Source organism: Furipterus horrens, unplaced genomic scaffold (genome assembly GCF_987537825.1).
Source record: "Furipterus horrens unplaced genomic scaffold, mFurHor1.1.pri manual_scaffold_7, whole genome shotgun sequence".
NCBI classification, from domain to species: Eukaryota; Metazoa; Chordata; class Mammalia; order Chiroptera; family Furipteridae; genus Furipterus; species Furipterus horrens.
Genome location: NW_028327177.1, coordinates 868218 through 882618, shown reverse-complemented (window position 1 = coordinate 882618; position 14401 = coordinate 868218). Strand labels below are relative to the sequence as shown.

The 14401-nt window shown below is 66.9% G+C and overlaps 2 protein-coding genes across 3 annotated transcripts in view; both read right to left on the bottom strand.

Moving 5' to 3' along the window:
• Window positions 1-1959: 1959 nt before the first annotated feature.
• Window positions 1960-4136, bottom strand: MAFA (MAF bZIP transcription factor A). Its single transcript, XM_090282718.1, has one exon. It carries the CDS (start codon window positions 4047-4049, stop codon window positions 2988-2990), a length of 1062 nt encoding a protein of 353 aa, XP_090138844.1. The 5' UTR covers window positions 4050-4136; the 3' UTR covers window positions 1960-2987.
• Window positions 4137-10100: 5964 nt separating this feature from the next.
• ZC3H3 (zinc finger CCCH-type containing 3) overlaps window positions 10101-14401 on the bottom strand; it is a 53348-nt gene continuing 49047 nt past the window's right edge. The window contains exons 10-12 of one of the 2 annotated variants that reach the window (XM_090283281.1): window positions 13007-13185; window positions 12052-12210; window positions 10101-10499 (exon numbers count right to left, since the gene is read on the bottom strand). In XM_090283281.1, the coding sequence (XP_090139407.1) occupies window positions 10361-10499; window positions 12052-12210; window positions 13007-13185 (477 nt within the window). In that variant the 3' untranslated portion in view covers window positions 10101-10360. Of the gene's footprint in view, window positions 10500-12051; window positions 12438-13006; window positions 13186-14401 lie in introns of both variants that reach the window. The other variant, XM_090283279.1, reaches the window with a different exon arrangement.

Below are 14401 nucleotides of genomic sequence, written 5' to 3'. Positions count from 1 at the left end.
GATGCCACAAGGCGATTTCTGCCAGCAAGATGGTCCCTGGAGCTTCCTCAGGGAGGGCACAGGACAGACCTGTGAGCTGACAGATCCAGGGGCCAGGGGCTCGCCCCTGCCAGGAGTGACTGAGGCAGGGGTGCCCCCTCCAGGCAGGGGCACAGGGATCTCGGCACAGAGCCGAGACACTGCGGTCACCCTGCCCCAGGCCATGCGCCCCTCTCAGGCCTGGGGGTCCTGGTGGCTCCTGGCTGGGGGCGTCGGTGTGCCTCTGCCACACACACCTGCACAGACACAAGCACACAGGGACACACCCGGCCGACGCAGGAGACGCACCTTAGCGCGCATCAGCCCCCGCTGCCGAGAGAGCCCTGCTCTCTGGTCCCCTGGTTGTGAGGACTAAGGCTTCCAATTCTTATGCAGTCTCTCCCTCCTCTGTCCCCTCCTTTGGTCCCTAGGCCTAGCCTGGATGCAGCAGTCCCTCCCAAGGGAGGCCTGGGGTCCCGCACCCCACCCCCACAGTGGGAGGCAGTGGAGGCCCAGCAGGAACCTGGCAGAGGAACATGGGGGGGCCTCGCTCTGCCCAGCGGGCGCAGGAGGGCTTAGAGCCAGGGGTGGTTGCCACAATGGCTGCTCTACGAGTTCGTGGATCCCCGCGAAGTCTTTCGGAAAACGTGCGTCTCTAAACACACAGGGAAGTGCTCCCCCTGCCTCCCACAATAAGTCCTCCTTCGGCTCCCTTTGCCTTTTCTGAGTTCTGTCCTGGGGGAAGCTGTGGGAAGGGGGAGGGGCAGGGAGGAAGGAGAAAGGGGGAGGAGGCAGGAAGAGAAAAACCAGAAGAGGAGCAACGTTGGCTCAAACCCCTCACGCTGACAGGGGCTCAGGCCGGAGCCACACAGGACGCTCGCAGCTCCCTGCCCACTCCTCTGGCTTCGTTCCGCTTCCTCTGCCTGGAAGAGGGCTCCCGAGAGACCCCTCAGGTGGCAACAGTGAAAACTGAGGTGTCTCGTTAAATACAAGCGGGCGGACCTGCTGTGCGTGCGCCCAGGCTCCGCCCCACCTTGGTGAGAGACAGCCTCCAGGCCAGAGCGCTGCGCTCTTGGCACCCTGGGGTCTGAGCCTGCGGTCGGCTGGGCCTGCTGGCCCCGCTCCCCACTTCGCCCCGCAGCCTCCCCGTAGCTCACCCCTGCCCCAGGCACACTTCTCCGCACCAGCAGGCTCTGGGCAGACCCTCAGCAGCCTGCTCCCTCCGAGGGGCGGGGGGCTGGAGCGCTCAGCCCCTGGGTCTGGGGATTCCGCTCAAACCTTCTTGCTCTAAGTTTCGCTTGAAAGCTAATGGGCAGCGAGTGCAGCCTCGCCTTGTCTCTGGGTCTCTCAGATTGAGACGGTGGAACAGGCTGGGCAGGACGTGCGGGTGGAGAGCGGCTGTCGCTCTGGCCCCCCAGACAGCAGGCAGTCCTCTTACCCAGAAGCGGGGGGCTCTTCTCTCCAAACGGCTAACGAGCCTCAGAGCTTCACTGCCTCCGTCCTCTTATGAAGGGGGGGGGGGAGTGACAGTCAACTAAGTCCAGCAGCCACCTGGGCCCCTTTCCAGTGGCCTGATTTCTGGAGGTGTCACCCCTCGCAGTGCCCCAGCAGCCCAGGCTTTGGCGCCTCAGGTGGGAGACCCTGGGCTCAGAAGAGCTGGGGACACGGCCTGCCATCCAGACCCGAGGCGCTGCACGTGGGGCCACCGCCAGAACCAGAGACAGCCTCGTCCCGCCTTGGTGGGCACCTGGGACCACCCCTCGGCTCCTCTCTCAGGGTTGCTGGGAGGGCAGGCGCCCTGTGTACGACTCCGGCCGGTTTCTCCCCCGGCCTGGAGCTGAGGCCCCCCCTTTCCTCCTAATCAGGGAGAAACGCAGCAGAAACGGAAGCCACAGAAAACCAGCCAGGCTCCGCTGACTTCTTTTGGACCTAAACGGATTTATTGTTTGTCCCCCCCCCTTCCCCCGTGTCATAGCAAATGAAAAAACAACCCAACAACACAAGGAAAGTTTGCAGGACTTGCCAGGCGTCCGCTCCCGGGCTCAGCAGGAGCCGGACCCCGGAGTTCCCCGGCGTGGGGCCTCCCCACCCTCTCCCCAAATGCATCAGGCTTTTAAAAAAGATCTCACAAACAAAACGAAACACAATTTAAATGGAAATTAAAACACTTGCTTCACCCACCCCCATGCCAGGAGGTTCAGGCCAAAACCTCCCCTTTAAATGGTTTTCTGCTAGAAATACTGCGCATACGTGTTTTCTTTCACTTCTCATGAAGGTTAAAATAAGGTCTGTGTCCCCGGGTCATAAACACGATCTGGTGCATAGAGAAGGAGCAGCGCCGCCCCACCCCCGTCAGGGCAGCAGGGCAGCGGGACGGACTGAGTACAGCCTCGGGGGCAGGCGGGCGGGGGCGGGCAGGGGCCTGGCCCCTCCGAGCGAGCGACACATGCGGGGACACGCGGACGTCCAAGGGTGACCCCGGCGGGACGTTGAGAGCTTCTTCCGGGGCCTTCTTTTCTAATCACCAAGCAAAATAAACACAAATACTTCGAAAATAAGACCGTTTCAAAAAGAGGAGTAAAAAAAGGGCAAGGAGGGGAGGCGAGAGACGAGGAGCGCGGGGCTGCCCGGGACGGGACCGCGGCCCACGGCGGGCAGCGCGGCGTGGGAGCGGAGGCCGCGCGCAGGTCTCTACACGTGGACGCCCGGAAGGAAGCTCGACCTGGAGCGACTTTCCTGGAAATCACTGCGCTCAACGCGCAGAGGAGTCGCGGCCCGGCAAGGGCGCGAGCGAGGGGGCCGCGCCGCGGGAAGGGGCCTATCGCCCGGCGCCTGCGGACGCGGAGCGGGGCGCCCGCGGCTGGCTTGACTGGAGGCGGCGGCGTTGGCTCCGGACGGCCTTGCGTCCTCGTCCGGGGCCGCGGAGTCCGAACCCCTTGCCGGCGGCGGCGCGGGCTCGGGTCCGGAGCTCACAGGAAGAAGTCGGGCGCGCCCTTGGCTCCGCCGGGGCCGGCCTGCGGCGGCGAGGACTCCCGCGGGAAGCCGGTCCCGCCCGCGCCCCCGGGGCCCCCGCGGCCCGCCAGCTTCTCGTATTTCTCCTTGTACAGGTCCCGCTCCTTGGCCAGGCGCCCCACCTCCAGCTTCAGCTGCTCCACCTGGCTCTGGAGCTGGCACTTCTCGCTCTCCAGAATGTGCCGCTGCTGCACCCGCTTGAAGCGGCACGACTGCGCGTAGCCGCGGTTCTTAAGCGTGCGCCGCTTCTGCTTCAGCCGGATAACCTCTTCCTTACTGAAGCCGCGGAGCTGCCGGTTCAGCTCGCGCACCGACATGGACACCAGCTGGTCGTCGGAGAAGCGCTCCTCCAGGCGCACGTGGTGGCCCGCGCCGCCAGCGCCGTGGCCCGCGCCGCCGTGGTGGTGGTGGTGGTGGTGGTGGTGAGCCCCGTGGTGGTGGTGGGCGGGGTGGTGCGCGCCGTGGTGGTGGCCGGCGCCCACGTCGTCCGCGCCGCCGCCGCTGCCCGCGAAGCCTTGGCCCCGGAAGGCCTCGTACGCCGCGGCGGCTGCTGGGTGGTGCGCGCCGTGGTGCCCGGAGTGGTGGCCGCTGCCAATGAGAGCCTCCACCGCGTCCTCGGGCGTCAGGTTGAGCGCCTCGGGGTTCAGGTGGTGCTGATAGCCGCTCATCCAGTACAGATCCTCCAGCGCCGGCTTCCCCGAGGCACCTCCGACGGCGCCGGGGCCCCCGCTCGCCGGCCCCGGGGCGCTCCCGGCCTGCGCCGCGCCGCCGCCTGCGCCGCCGCCGCCGCCCCCGGTGCCCGGGCTGGGCGCGCAGAAGCTGGGCGAAGAGGGCACGGAGGAGCAGGGCGTGCTGAGAGGCGTCGAGGAGAGCGAGCCGGGCGGCAGGCGATGGCAGAAACGCTCGGCCTCGGGTGGCTCCTTCTTCACCTCGAACTTCATGAGGTCAAAATCGTTGACGTACTCGATGGCCAGCGGGCTACTGGGCAGCTCGGCGCCCATCGCCAGCTCCGCGGCCATCGCCCGGGGCCCCGGCCCCGCCGCCGCTCCCGCTTGTGCCCCAAAGGAGGGCGTTGGGGGGGGAGACGCGGGCCTCTCCCCCCCCCCCCCCCGATCCCCACGGGCGTCGGGACCCGGCGAGACGGGCTGCGGTGAGAGGAGGCAGCTCCGGGCCGCCGCGCCGAGGCGCGCGCGTATAAGTTTCGGGCGGTCAACTCAGGGGCGGCCGCGGGTTACGCCGCCGGCCGGGTCTCTCGGGCTGCCCCGGGCCGCTCCGCAGCGGGTGCAGGGCAGCTGCGCTCCCCTGACCCGGTGTCGGAGCCTGGGCAGGTGGCCGGGCCGGAGGCGGTGCAGCCACCACCTCCGGCTGCTGGGACTCCGGGCGCTACACCCCAGCTCGGCCGACCCCGCCTCCACGGCGGAGCGCCGGCCTAGGCGCTCCCTTTTATAGAACCGGGCGCCTGACCCCGCCTCCCAGGGAGGGGCCCTCGCCCTCTGGCCAATAGGAGCCCCAGCACCGCCGCCCTCATTTGCCTATCCCCATGGCAACCCGGAGCCCAGCTGTCAATCTCCTGCGGGGAACAGCTGTGGGAAGGGGTGGTGACCGGCTGCTGGCTAGAGGAGGGGGCAGGGCCCTCTGGTGGCGGCCGCTGGGGACTGCAAGCAGCAGGGGGCGCGGGGGCGCGAGACGGAGGGTGCCGGGCATGGGGACCAGCATGCGGCCTCTGGCGCCTCGCGGCTGCTACCGGGCAGCCTGAGGGTCTTGGGGAGTAGAGGGCGCCCCTCGGTCTCCCCGCCGCCCCGCTGGCCTTGACCCCGCAGCCCATTCTCCGGCCCTTCCCGGCTAGCGGGGAGGCCATGTCTAGCCCACTAATGTGACAGTGCGGGGACCTTCTGGCCTCCTGACGCCGTGACACTGCGGCCCCGCGGGCGCTGCGCGGGGTGAGCCGGTTATTTTTAGAGCGCGGTTCGGGCCGGTTCAGGAATTCAGTCAACAAAGTTGCTGGCACCGAGGCGCGGCGGGATCCGAGGCGCGACGCAGGTGAGGAGGGAGGGACGCGCGGAGGGTCCCGCGGGGGAGCTGCTCCGGGGACCGGGTGGGGGCACAGAGGGGCAGGGCCGCGTGGCGCGGGGTCTGGGCTGCTGCAGCCCGGCTGTGGCGGGACGCGGGGGTACGGGACGCGGGGCCGGGTCTGGCGGGCCTGGGGGTGGAGGTGGGACGGCTCCGGTGCAAGGAGAAAGGGGAAAACGCCCGGCGGACGCGCGCCTGCTTGCCCGGGGCTCCGTGGCCGTGGGCGCCGAGGCAGGGTCAACAGGGATGGGAGGGGCCGGATCCACAGTGACACCTCTGATGTCTACACTGCTGTCATATGACTTTTACAGTTAAAAATTCAATGTTAAATGTTTATGCATTGAAAGAAAAGTATGGAAGGATGTGGGCAGGAAGTCGCCAAGGGCAGCCTAGCCATGTGCTGGGACATTGAGCTAACAGCGCTTGTACCTCATCCTGGTTCAAACGTTTGTAATTTATAGTAAAAAATGTCATAGAGTTGAGAGTGAAAGCCCACTTCCTTGGATGTCGCTGGGCGGGGGGCGGGGCGGCCCCGCTGTGCCAGCTGGGCACCTTTTCTCCCTCCCGTCTTGCCCCCACGGCCTGCAAGCAGGGCGAGGGCTCCTTTGTCAGACAGGGACAGGCAGACCGTGGTTCCCACCCCCCAGGGATGGCCCGGCAAGTGGCCACACCGAGGACCCAGGCCAGGTGCTTGGATTCCAGGACAGTTTGCCCGACGCGGTGCAGGTCTGAGGCTCTTCTAAAGCCCCCGGCATCCCGAGGTGGCTCCTGCCTCAGGGGCCAGGCCTGGCCTGTCTGCTGGGGAGAGCGCCTGCGCCGGGCTGCCTGTGCCCCGGCTCTGCCTTGAGCACCGTGGCTGCAGCCTGGCAGTTGGACCAGGCAGGGGGTCAGTCCCAAGCCCAGGAGGGTGCTGGGGTGGAGGAGCCCAAGCCCAGGGGCCAGCGTGGGCCTCCTCACAGCTCCTGGCCTAAGCGGCACAGACCCACAGCCATGCCTGGGCTCTGGGGCACCCCCAGTCTTGAGAGGTGTGTGCACGCAGCTAAGGCTAGGGGTCCTTGCAGAGCAGCCTGACCCCCACCCAAGCCCACCTGAGGCTGAGCTCAGCCACCACCAAGGCGCTGCCCCCACAACCTGCCTCAGATGGGAGGTGCACAGCGGCGGGCCCTGTGCCAGCCCAGGGCCTACCCTTCATTCGCTCACACACATTTGCCTCGCCCACCTATCCATTCCCCCACTGGGGGAGGCACAGGGACATCCGGGGCTCAAGATACCCCTCTCGGGGTAACCTGGAAGGAGGGGGCTGCCTTGTGCTGAGCAGGGCACTTGCTTCCCCAACTGGCTTAAGCACTAGGCAAGCTCCCCCCAGCCCTGGACTTGACCTTGGACTGGCTTTCTAGAACTTCTGTGGGTCAGCAGGCCTGCCCTTGGCTCCTGGCCACCCCCAAGCCTGGGAGCAGTAGGCCCTGAGCAGGTCCACAACCCCATGGGTTCCTGCTAGCCCCTTGGTTCACTCCTGGGCCGCTGTGCGGTCTCAGTGTTGCCTGTCCGCCTCAGCCAGCCGGGGCGGACAGGCACAGGGAGCCGCAGTACACAGGCTCAGGAGGGCCCGAGGGCCCGCCCACCCTGCTTCCCAGCGGGCCCCTGTGGGTAGGTGTCCCAGGCACTTCCAGCCCAGGGAAAGTGCCAGCCTTGGCCTTGGTGGCTTGGTGGGAGGGATGGGACTATGAGGGGGGCAGTCAGCTGGGTCTGGGGAGCAGGGGCTGGGAGGGCCCAGGTCCCCCTTCCTGTCTGCCAGGATAGCCAGTAGAAGCACCACAGAGAAGGGAGACAGGTGTGCTCTGTGCTGGGGGCTGCCCCGGTGCGCCAGGATGACGCTGTCCCATCTCCTCCCTCAACAGTCCATTCTGCCCCAGAAAAGGCTTTCCTTCTGGTCTGGCGCCAGCACGCGCGTTAGACTGTCATCCTGGAAGCCATGGAATTCCTGTGGCTCGTACTTAAACACACTCCACAAATCTTTACTGAGCACCTACTATGTGCCAGTCTGCCTGCCCCAGGGGCCCCTTCAATCAGGAAGGTGGCCCAGGGACCCCTGGTTGAAAACAAGCCCTCAAAGCTTGATGGTTTAATGCGGTACAGTATCTCCCAGCTTCTGCGGTCAGGAGCCCACAGGCCCAAGGGGGGCCTCTGCCCAGGGGCCCAGGGCGCCAGGGTCTCTTCTGGAGCTGCCTCTGCGGAAGGAGCCCCCAGGCTTCCTCAGGTTTCTGGCAGGACCGTTTGCTTGGGTCTGAGACCCCAAAGCCCCACTTCTTGCAGGAGCAGCAGCATGAGGTTGAGGGGACACACCATGGGCCTGGCCCCCCCTGCAGCGTGAGGTGAAAGGTCAGCAGGAGCGGGAGGGGCCCAGCCTGCTGTGGGGAAGGATCAGGAGCTCCAGGTGACCGTGCTGAGGCAGGGTGCTTGCTGGGAGCCCCATGGCCGCCTCTGTGCAGGGACCGTTCCATGCACCCGGCTCTCGGTGACTCCACGGCTGGCTTGCTCACAGGGCCTGCGAGGCTTCCGGTCCCTGATGTAATGCTCCGTCAGGAAATGGTGTGCTGCCTGAGAACCAGCGCAGGGCCTCACTGGCATCCCCTCTGCGGTCCAAGCCTCCTCCAGACTCACACCTGGAGGTCATCTTTTTGTCCCAGGTCTGCCGGCCCCATCCTGCCACTGCCCCCACCTCAAGCACCCCGCCTCTGAGACCAAAGGTCTCAGACACCCAAAGACCCACCAGCTTGGAGCTCAGATGTGAGCCCAGGCACAAGGTCTCTCCTAAATGAAGCCTCTGACCCCCAGCCCAGAGGGTCGATGAGCGGCCCTCTGCAGGCTCTCAGCCCATGCAGTTCACGCTGCTGGTCACACAACCTGGGGTCTCACCCAGACAGCTGGCCATCCCTGCGCTGCTCCTGGAGGCCGCCCTCACGTGAGGCTCCCCGTCTGGAGCCAGTGACTGCTGCACGGGCAGTCGCAGGGGTGGGGGGCCCTTCCCAGGCAGGGAGCATGCTCTCAGCAAGAGCCTGCACCCCCCCCATTTAGTCTGGGCAGGGCCGAGAGCGACCTGCACCTTCACCCCTAAGGGTGATTGCTGGCAAGTGACCAATGCGCACCCTCAGTGTCTACTGGGAGCAGACATGTTGGCCAGGCCAAGTTCAAACACGTCCCCAAATGGGTCACAGGAAGTTGGGGAGGGGACTGGGCCTAGGAGCAAAGGGCAGCCATTGGCCTGGCATCTCCCACTTCCAATCGCCCAACCTTTCTGGAGCCTTCCATGCTGGCCTCCAGCTGTCTGGCAGGTGCTGGGAGCCGCTCCCTTTGACCCCAGGCCTCCTCATATGCACCCCGAAAGCCTTGGCCTTGTGGGAGGAGGATGGAGCAGCTCCCTAGTGGGGGTGGAGCCAGGAGGCTGCCCCTGGAGGGCAGCAGCCACGCTGGGTGGGAGGGCGGGTGTCCAGCAGGCGCGGCCCAGCTGCCCACAGTGAACACATCTGCCCTCTGCTGTCCTGCTGGTGCCACCAGGCAGCCTGCAGGACAGGCGTGTGCCCCTCCCCTCACTGAGCAGGAAGTGCAGGGAGGAGGGAGGCAAGGGTCTGTCTGAGCAGCGACCGCTCCCATCAGGCGAGACTGATGTCTGTCCTGTCTGGTGGGGAGTTCAGCAGGCGTTGTGAGGGGCCCCGGGGGGAGGTGGTGGGAGGCCCAGTCGCTCCCCCGGCTCTGCAGCCCCTTTGCTGGTCCTGAGCCCCGGACCCATGGCTCCCACTGGGCCAGGTGCTCTGCACCTCTGAGGGCCTGGAGGGTGGCAGGGTGAGGACACGTGGCCACGCTAGGCACATGCACTGCCCACAGGGCTGCGCTGTTCCCTCCCTGGTGGGGACCCTTTCCTCCCAGCCAGGTGTCACTCCAGAACCCACCATCTCACCGGCCGGGCTGCAGGGGGCCACGGTCACTTGTCAGGCCCGGGGATGTCCACATGGCTGTGTACCAGCGAATACCGCCCACTGACCGGAAACTACTGCTCTGCTTGTGACAGCAGACGTGCCATCAGACTTGGCTGTCACCTTTGGAACTGGTGGAGAACGGGGTCCCCGGATCCTCAGGTGGCCTCCTGGGAGCAGGGCGTTCCCTGCATTGGGCATGCCCTGGGCCCAGGGACCTGCGTGTGCGCTTTAGCATGGCTGCCCCTTCCTGGACCTGGAGGGAGTGGGGGCTGCAGGCCAGGCGGCGAGAGCCCCAGCCGCGGGTGGCTGGGTTAGGCGCATCCAGGCCCCACGGGGCAGAGGGCAGCTGCTGGCTCCCCATCACCAGGGGGAGCCACCCTCCCTTCTCTTCAGGGACCGAGAAAACGCCCTGAAGGCACGGTGCATCTCCAGGCCTTGGCCTCCCAGAGTCCCTGTCACACCAAATCTGTCCCAGGTCCCCAAGCCGAGGCCACACCTTCAGTCAGGCCTCCCAGGCTCCTTGGAAACGGAGACGCCTTCAGCACGGGAAGGGCTGAGTCTGGACCAGCTGCCCCCTCCCTCAGGCTGACCCATTCCAGCCACTATTGAGAGGGCCAGGAGTCTCTGGAGGGGACCTCAGCTTGGGGGGCCCTGGCCCCAGCCTGTTCATCCACGTCCCCAGGGCTCCCTCCAGGCCTCTCCCCACAAATCAGCCGGCTTGGAAGACAGGCTGCCCCCGACCCTCTGGGCCATCTCAGGGAGGCGGTATGAGCCATTGCTCCTGCCCAGGGTGGCGGGCGCTTCTGCCCTGTTCAGGGCCAGAGCCATGCGGGCTGGTGGGAGGACAGAGCGGAGGCCCCTGCAGGAGGGGGTGAGTTCCACAGCTTCCAAGGGTCTGCGGCCAGCCCCTCGCCCTCTCCCAAGCGCCTCAGCCGCGGGCCTCCAGGCCCCTCAGGGCATCCAAGGCCCATGGGCAGCGCGCATCCTCTGAGCTGGCCGTGTGACGACAGTCAGGACAGCCAGGCAGACACAGGACAGAACCTTTATTGCTGAACAGACAAAGCCTTCCACCGAGGCCTGGCTGGTGGCCCCTCTCCAGGTGGGAGGCCGGAGGGACGACTGGGGGTGCGTCACTGGCCACTGCCCCACTCAGTGTGGATGGGCCTGGGGGAGCCCTGCCTACACCCTTCAGGACGGGAAGTCCTGGGTGGGAGGCTGAGGACCCAAGGGTGGGGAGTTGAGAGAGGGTGAGGCCCTGGCTTGCACTGCTCAGGGAAGGCTGAGAGTCAAGTGGGCAGCTGGTGGCAGGCGGCCCCTCCTCCGGGGCAGCAGCAGGACAGCCCCCTTCCTGTCCAGGGCTGAGGGCTGAGGTAGGCGTGGCCGGCACCGGGCCTCACAGACGGGGCTTGATGTGCAGAGGCTTCCCTGTTCCGAGGAGGGCAGAGATCAGGTACTAGCAACCCCTTGCAGGAGGGGTGCCCCCACCCCCAAAGCTGCCTGACAGAGAAGCCATCGGCCCAGGCCTGCACAGCGGGGTCTACTAGAAATGGGGGGCGGCGGCTCTGAACAGGCCGCCTTGGCTTGAGTCAGCTCTGGGCGGTGGGCAGGCCCAGGGCGGGAGCTACAGCATCTGCAGGACGGGCCAGAGCAGCAGGTGCCAGGCCGCACACAGCCCCGCACGCAGACAGGCCACCGGACGCACACGTGGTGGCCCGTGGTGCTTCCGGGGGAAAAGCCAGGGTGTGTGCAAGCCTCTGGCTGACTGGGGTCACTGCACAGGGAGACCGGGCGGCAGCCAGTGCTCAGGAGCAGCGGCCAGAGCACAGGGAGCTGCATCCTGGGGCGTTGCCCTGCGGGCCCCACACTGCGGGTGCCGCGGTTCTCCCTGCCTGTGGAGCTCTCCCACTGGCCAGGCTCTGCGGCCAGACACCTCTGTGAAGCTGCCCACAGACAGGGCCCTGCCCATGTGCCCTGCAAGCCCCCTCCTGCTGGGCACTGCCTTCAGGGCCAGAGACTCCCACTTCCTGCCAGCTGAGCTGAAGTCCAGAAACCAGGCCTAGACCGCGGGGACCCTGGGGAAGCGGCCTTGGCTGCTGCTGGGTGACAGCTTGGGTAGGTGCAGCCTGGCCACTTGCCCTGGGCACCCCCCCCCCCAGCCCCTTGCCCTGGTCAGGTGGGCACCACCTTGGGCAGCCTCCCTGGGCCCCACCAACCCTGCCTGCCTCCTCTGATCCTGGGGGCAGCTGCCTGGTTCCTGGTCTCACACAGAAAGGAAGTGGCTGCCTCAGGCCCCGCGTGCCCCCTCCCCACCCCAGCAAGCTGCACCCAGATGGAGAGCTGGTGCCTGGTCCTGGGGTGGGGGGTGGAGGGCCAGCCCCAGCTCTGCGCCCCAGAAGCTGGGGCTGAGGAGGCAGCGTGGGCCAGGCCCTCTGCGGCCGGCATTTGAGCGTGCTCAGCGGAGCTGTGAGAGGCGGCTGCGGCAAGCGTCTTCCATTAATGTTACGACCGTGAAATATGACAATAAAATGACGGCCGTATGGTCGCAAATTTGCAGCCCGCCGAGCTGCGTGGGGTTTATCGTCACTCAAACGCACGGAGAGCTGTAAAATGTTTACAGAAAGGGTCGTTTGCAGCCATAAAATCCTCTTTTCTCTCCTAAACAAGGCTGCGTGGAGCCGTTTGCCGAGCCCCAAGTGCTCATCGGGGAGCGGCAGCATCTGTTCTCTCCAGGAGTGGCCGCCCACCTTCCAAACACATTAGCAGAAATGGGTGCTTTCTAATTAAATCAGCCCTCGGCTGGGGCGGCCCGCGCATGGACGCTGCGCTCACGCCTCGGCGCCCGCTCCTGCGGCGGCAGGTGCACACGCTGGGCTTCCGGAAGCACTGGCCCTGCCGGAGACTCTGACTGGGGGACCTGAGGTGGGCACTGGAAGCCACCCTGGCTGTGCGGAGCTGGGCTTGGGGGCCGGCTGCCTACCTGAGTCCTTGGTGGGGGCACCTCTGGGGGTCAAGGCTCGGGTTGGGTCCCCCGGGCTTGGCGGGGACTGCAGGGAGATGAAGGAGGGCAGCTTGGAGAGGCTGCCGGGGCCAGTCCCTGCTGAAGCAGCCTCCTTCTGCGGAGACAGCTCCTCCGGGTCTATGGAAAGAAAGGGGGAGGGGGGGGAGGGAGAGGAGGGGGAGGAGAGGGAAGGGGAGGAAGGGGAGGGGGAAGGGGAGGGGGAGGAGGGGGCCTTCGATGACAAGGGGCAGGCTGAAGCTGCAGCTAACACCCCAGTGGAGGAGGGAGGGGAGGCCAGGCCAGCAGCCACAGAGGTAGGGGACCTGGGCGCCTGTCTGGTGGGCTGCTGGGACGCCAGGGACTTCCTGCGGGAAAGAAAGCAGAGCAGAAGCGTGAGGTGGGCAGGTGCCCGGCAGGGCGGGGGTCCAGACGCACGGGCCAAGCCCCTGCAGGGGCCCCTCCCCACCCCCGCTTCCTGTCCAGATCAGCCCTCAGGCCCAAGGACAGGCTGGTGGCTTCATGGGCTGCTGAGCCCGGCACCACACTGAGCCCGTCCTTGCCTTCCGGAGCCCACACAGGCTCCCACAGCCACAGGGCAGGTGCGCAGGCCAGGGCCCCAGCACAGGCATGGCCCAGGGTGCGGTCCTGCCCATCCCTGGACAGCGGGACTGAGTGGCGGAGAAGCCCCCACCTTCCCATGGGGCAGCGGCTGGGTAGCCCCACACAAGCTGGTCTGGGCCAGGGATGCACTTGGCTCTGGTCAGCCTGGGACGTGGATGGGACACCTCTGGAGGCCACTTCATCCTCAACTTTGGACTGGGGTGTCCTTTTGGGTCCAAAGCTGAAAGAGCCGGTGGGGTGTAGGAGCTCCCCAGAGGCTCCCGAGGGTCCCAGGGCAGGGAGGGGCTGCTCACCCGCACCCACGCCCCCTCACCTGGCCCCATGGCTGGCAGAGGCCTTGCTCCTGGAGGGCGCGTCGCTGGACTCTGGGGCCGCAGCTGCCCGGCGGCTGAGGCGCTTCTGGCTGCGGTGGAGCAGCCGGCACTGGGCACCCCGGGGGCAGGAGCCCCTGCGGGAGAAGTCGGGGCACAGCAGCGTGTGCTTCTTCTTGCACTGGGGAAAGAGAGGGCGCAGGTGGGCGAGGTCTCCGCACTGGGCGGGGCGGCTGCACGCTCCACTGGGGCTCAGGGCCCGGGCAGCAGCCGCCCCACCAGCTGTAACACGTGCTGCGAGCAACTCCAACGGCCAGGGCACCACCCTGCTGGGGCTGAGGGCAGGCCAGGCAAGAGAGGGGGTTCCTGGGGTGTTAGCCCCTCTTCCCGACCACAGCTTATCCATCCTGGAGGAAGACGGGGTGCGGTGGGGGATGGGATAGGTGGGACTGGGGCCACTTCGCTGGGCGGGCTGTGGCAGGTCGGCCCAGGCCACCACACACCCGATCCAGCACACCTGTCACTGATGCTAATTATACCCTTAGGGGGCAGGGGTTAGAGGAGGGGACATGCACAGCTTCAGCGCCTGCCTTTCCTGGGCCTGCCCACCCCTCTTCCGGGGGGGGTGTCCTCTTCTCCCCCATCCCCTGCAGCTGGCTCCGTGGGCAGGACCAGGGAGGAGCTGGCCAGTGTCCCGGGCCTGGGCGTCCTGACTGCCCCTCACATTGGACCAGGCGACAGGCAGCTGGGGGCACACTGGAGAGAGAGCTGGGTGAGTGCCGCCTGGAATCAAGTTTCACACCAGCCAGTGCCGGAGCGGCGACAGTGCCCGCGGTGCCTGCCCGCCCGCCACCAGGAACACGCAGCCACAGCCTAGGACACTGGCCTCAGCCCAGACCCTCCCTCCCGGACTTGGTCCTCAGGGCCGGCGCCTGGCCGAGGCCTCACGGGGCTCGCACCCATTCCCTGAGCCCGTTCTTGTCCCCATACCTGGCCCCCCGGCTGCCATCAAGGGACCAGAGCCCATCACACTGTGCTTGGAAGCAGGCTGGGGCCGGCAGTGTCCTGGACCACGCACATCACACCCGCGTGTCCCTGTGGGGTCGGAGCCACCACTGCCCCAAGCAGAAGGCGGGCTCAGGCCCCTCCTTCCCTCCCTCCCTCTGCCTGGAGCCAAAGCTGCTCTGCCCTGGGCCTCGCCGGTGGGAGCACAGTGCCCTGCAACCCAGCAGCCCCGTCTTGCAGGTCCCAGGCACAGGGGCGGGTCTGCTGGAAAAGGAGGGCGGTCTGGGCAGGCAGGGGGACAGGAAGGACCTCCGGGAGGAGAGGGTGGACCCGCAGCCGGAGCCTGCTGTGTTCAGTGCAACTCACGCTGCGAGTTCCCTTCCGCCTTTTCA

What these genes read in the sequence shown, in the direction of transcription:
- MAFA (XM_090282718.1), bottom strand. Translation starts at nt 4,049, where the DNA reads ATGGCCGCGGAGCTGGCGATGGGCGCCGAGCTGCCCAGTAGCCCGCTG.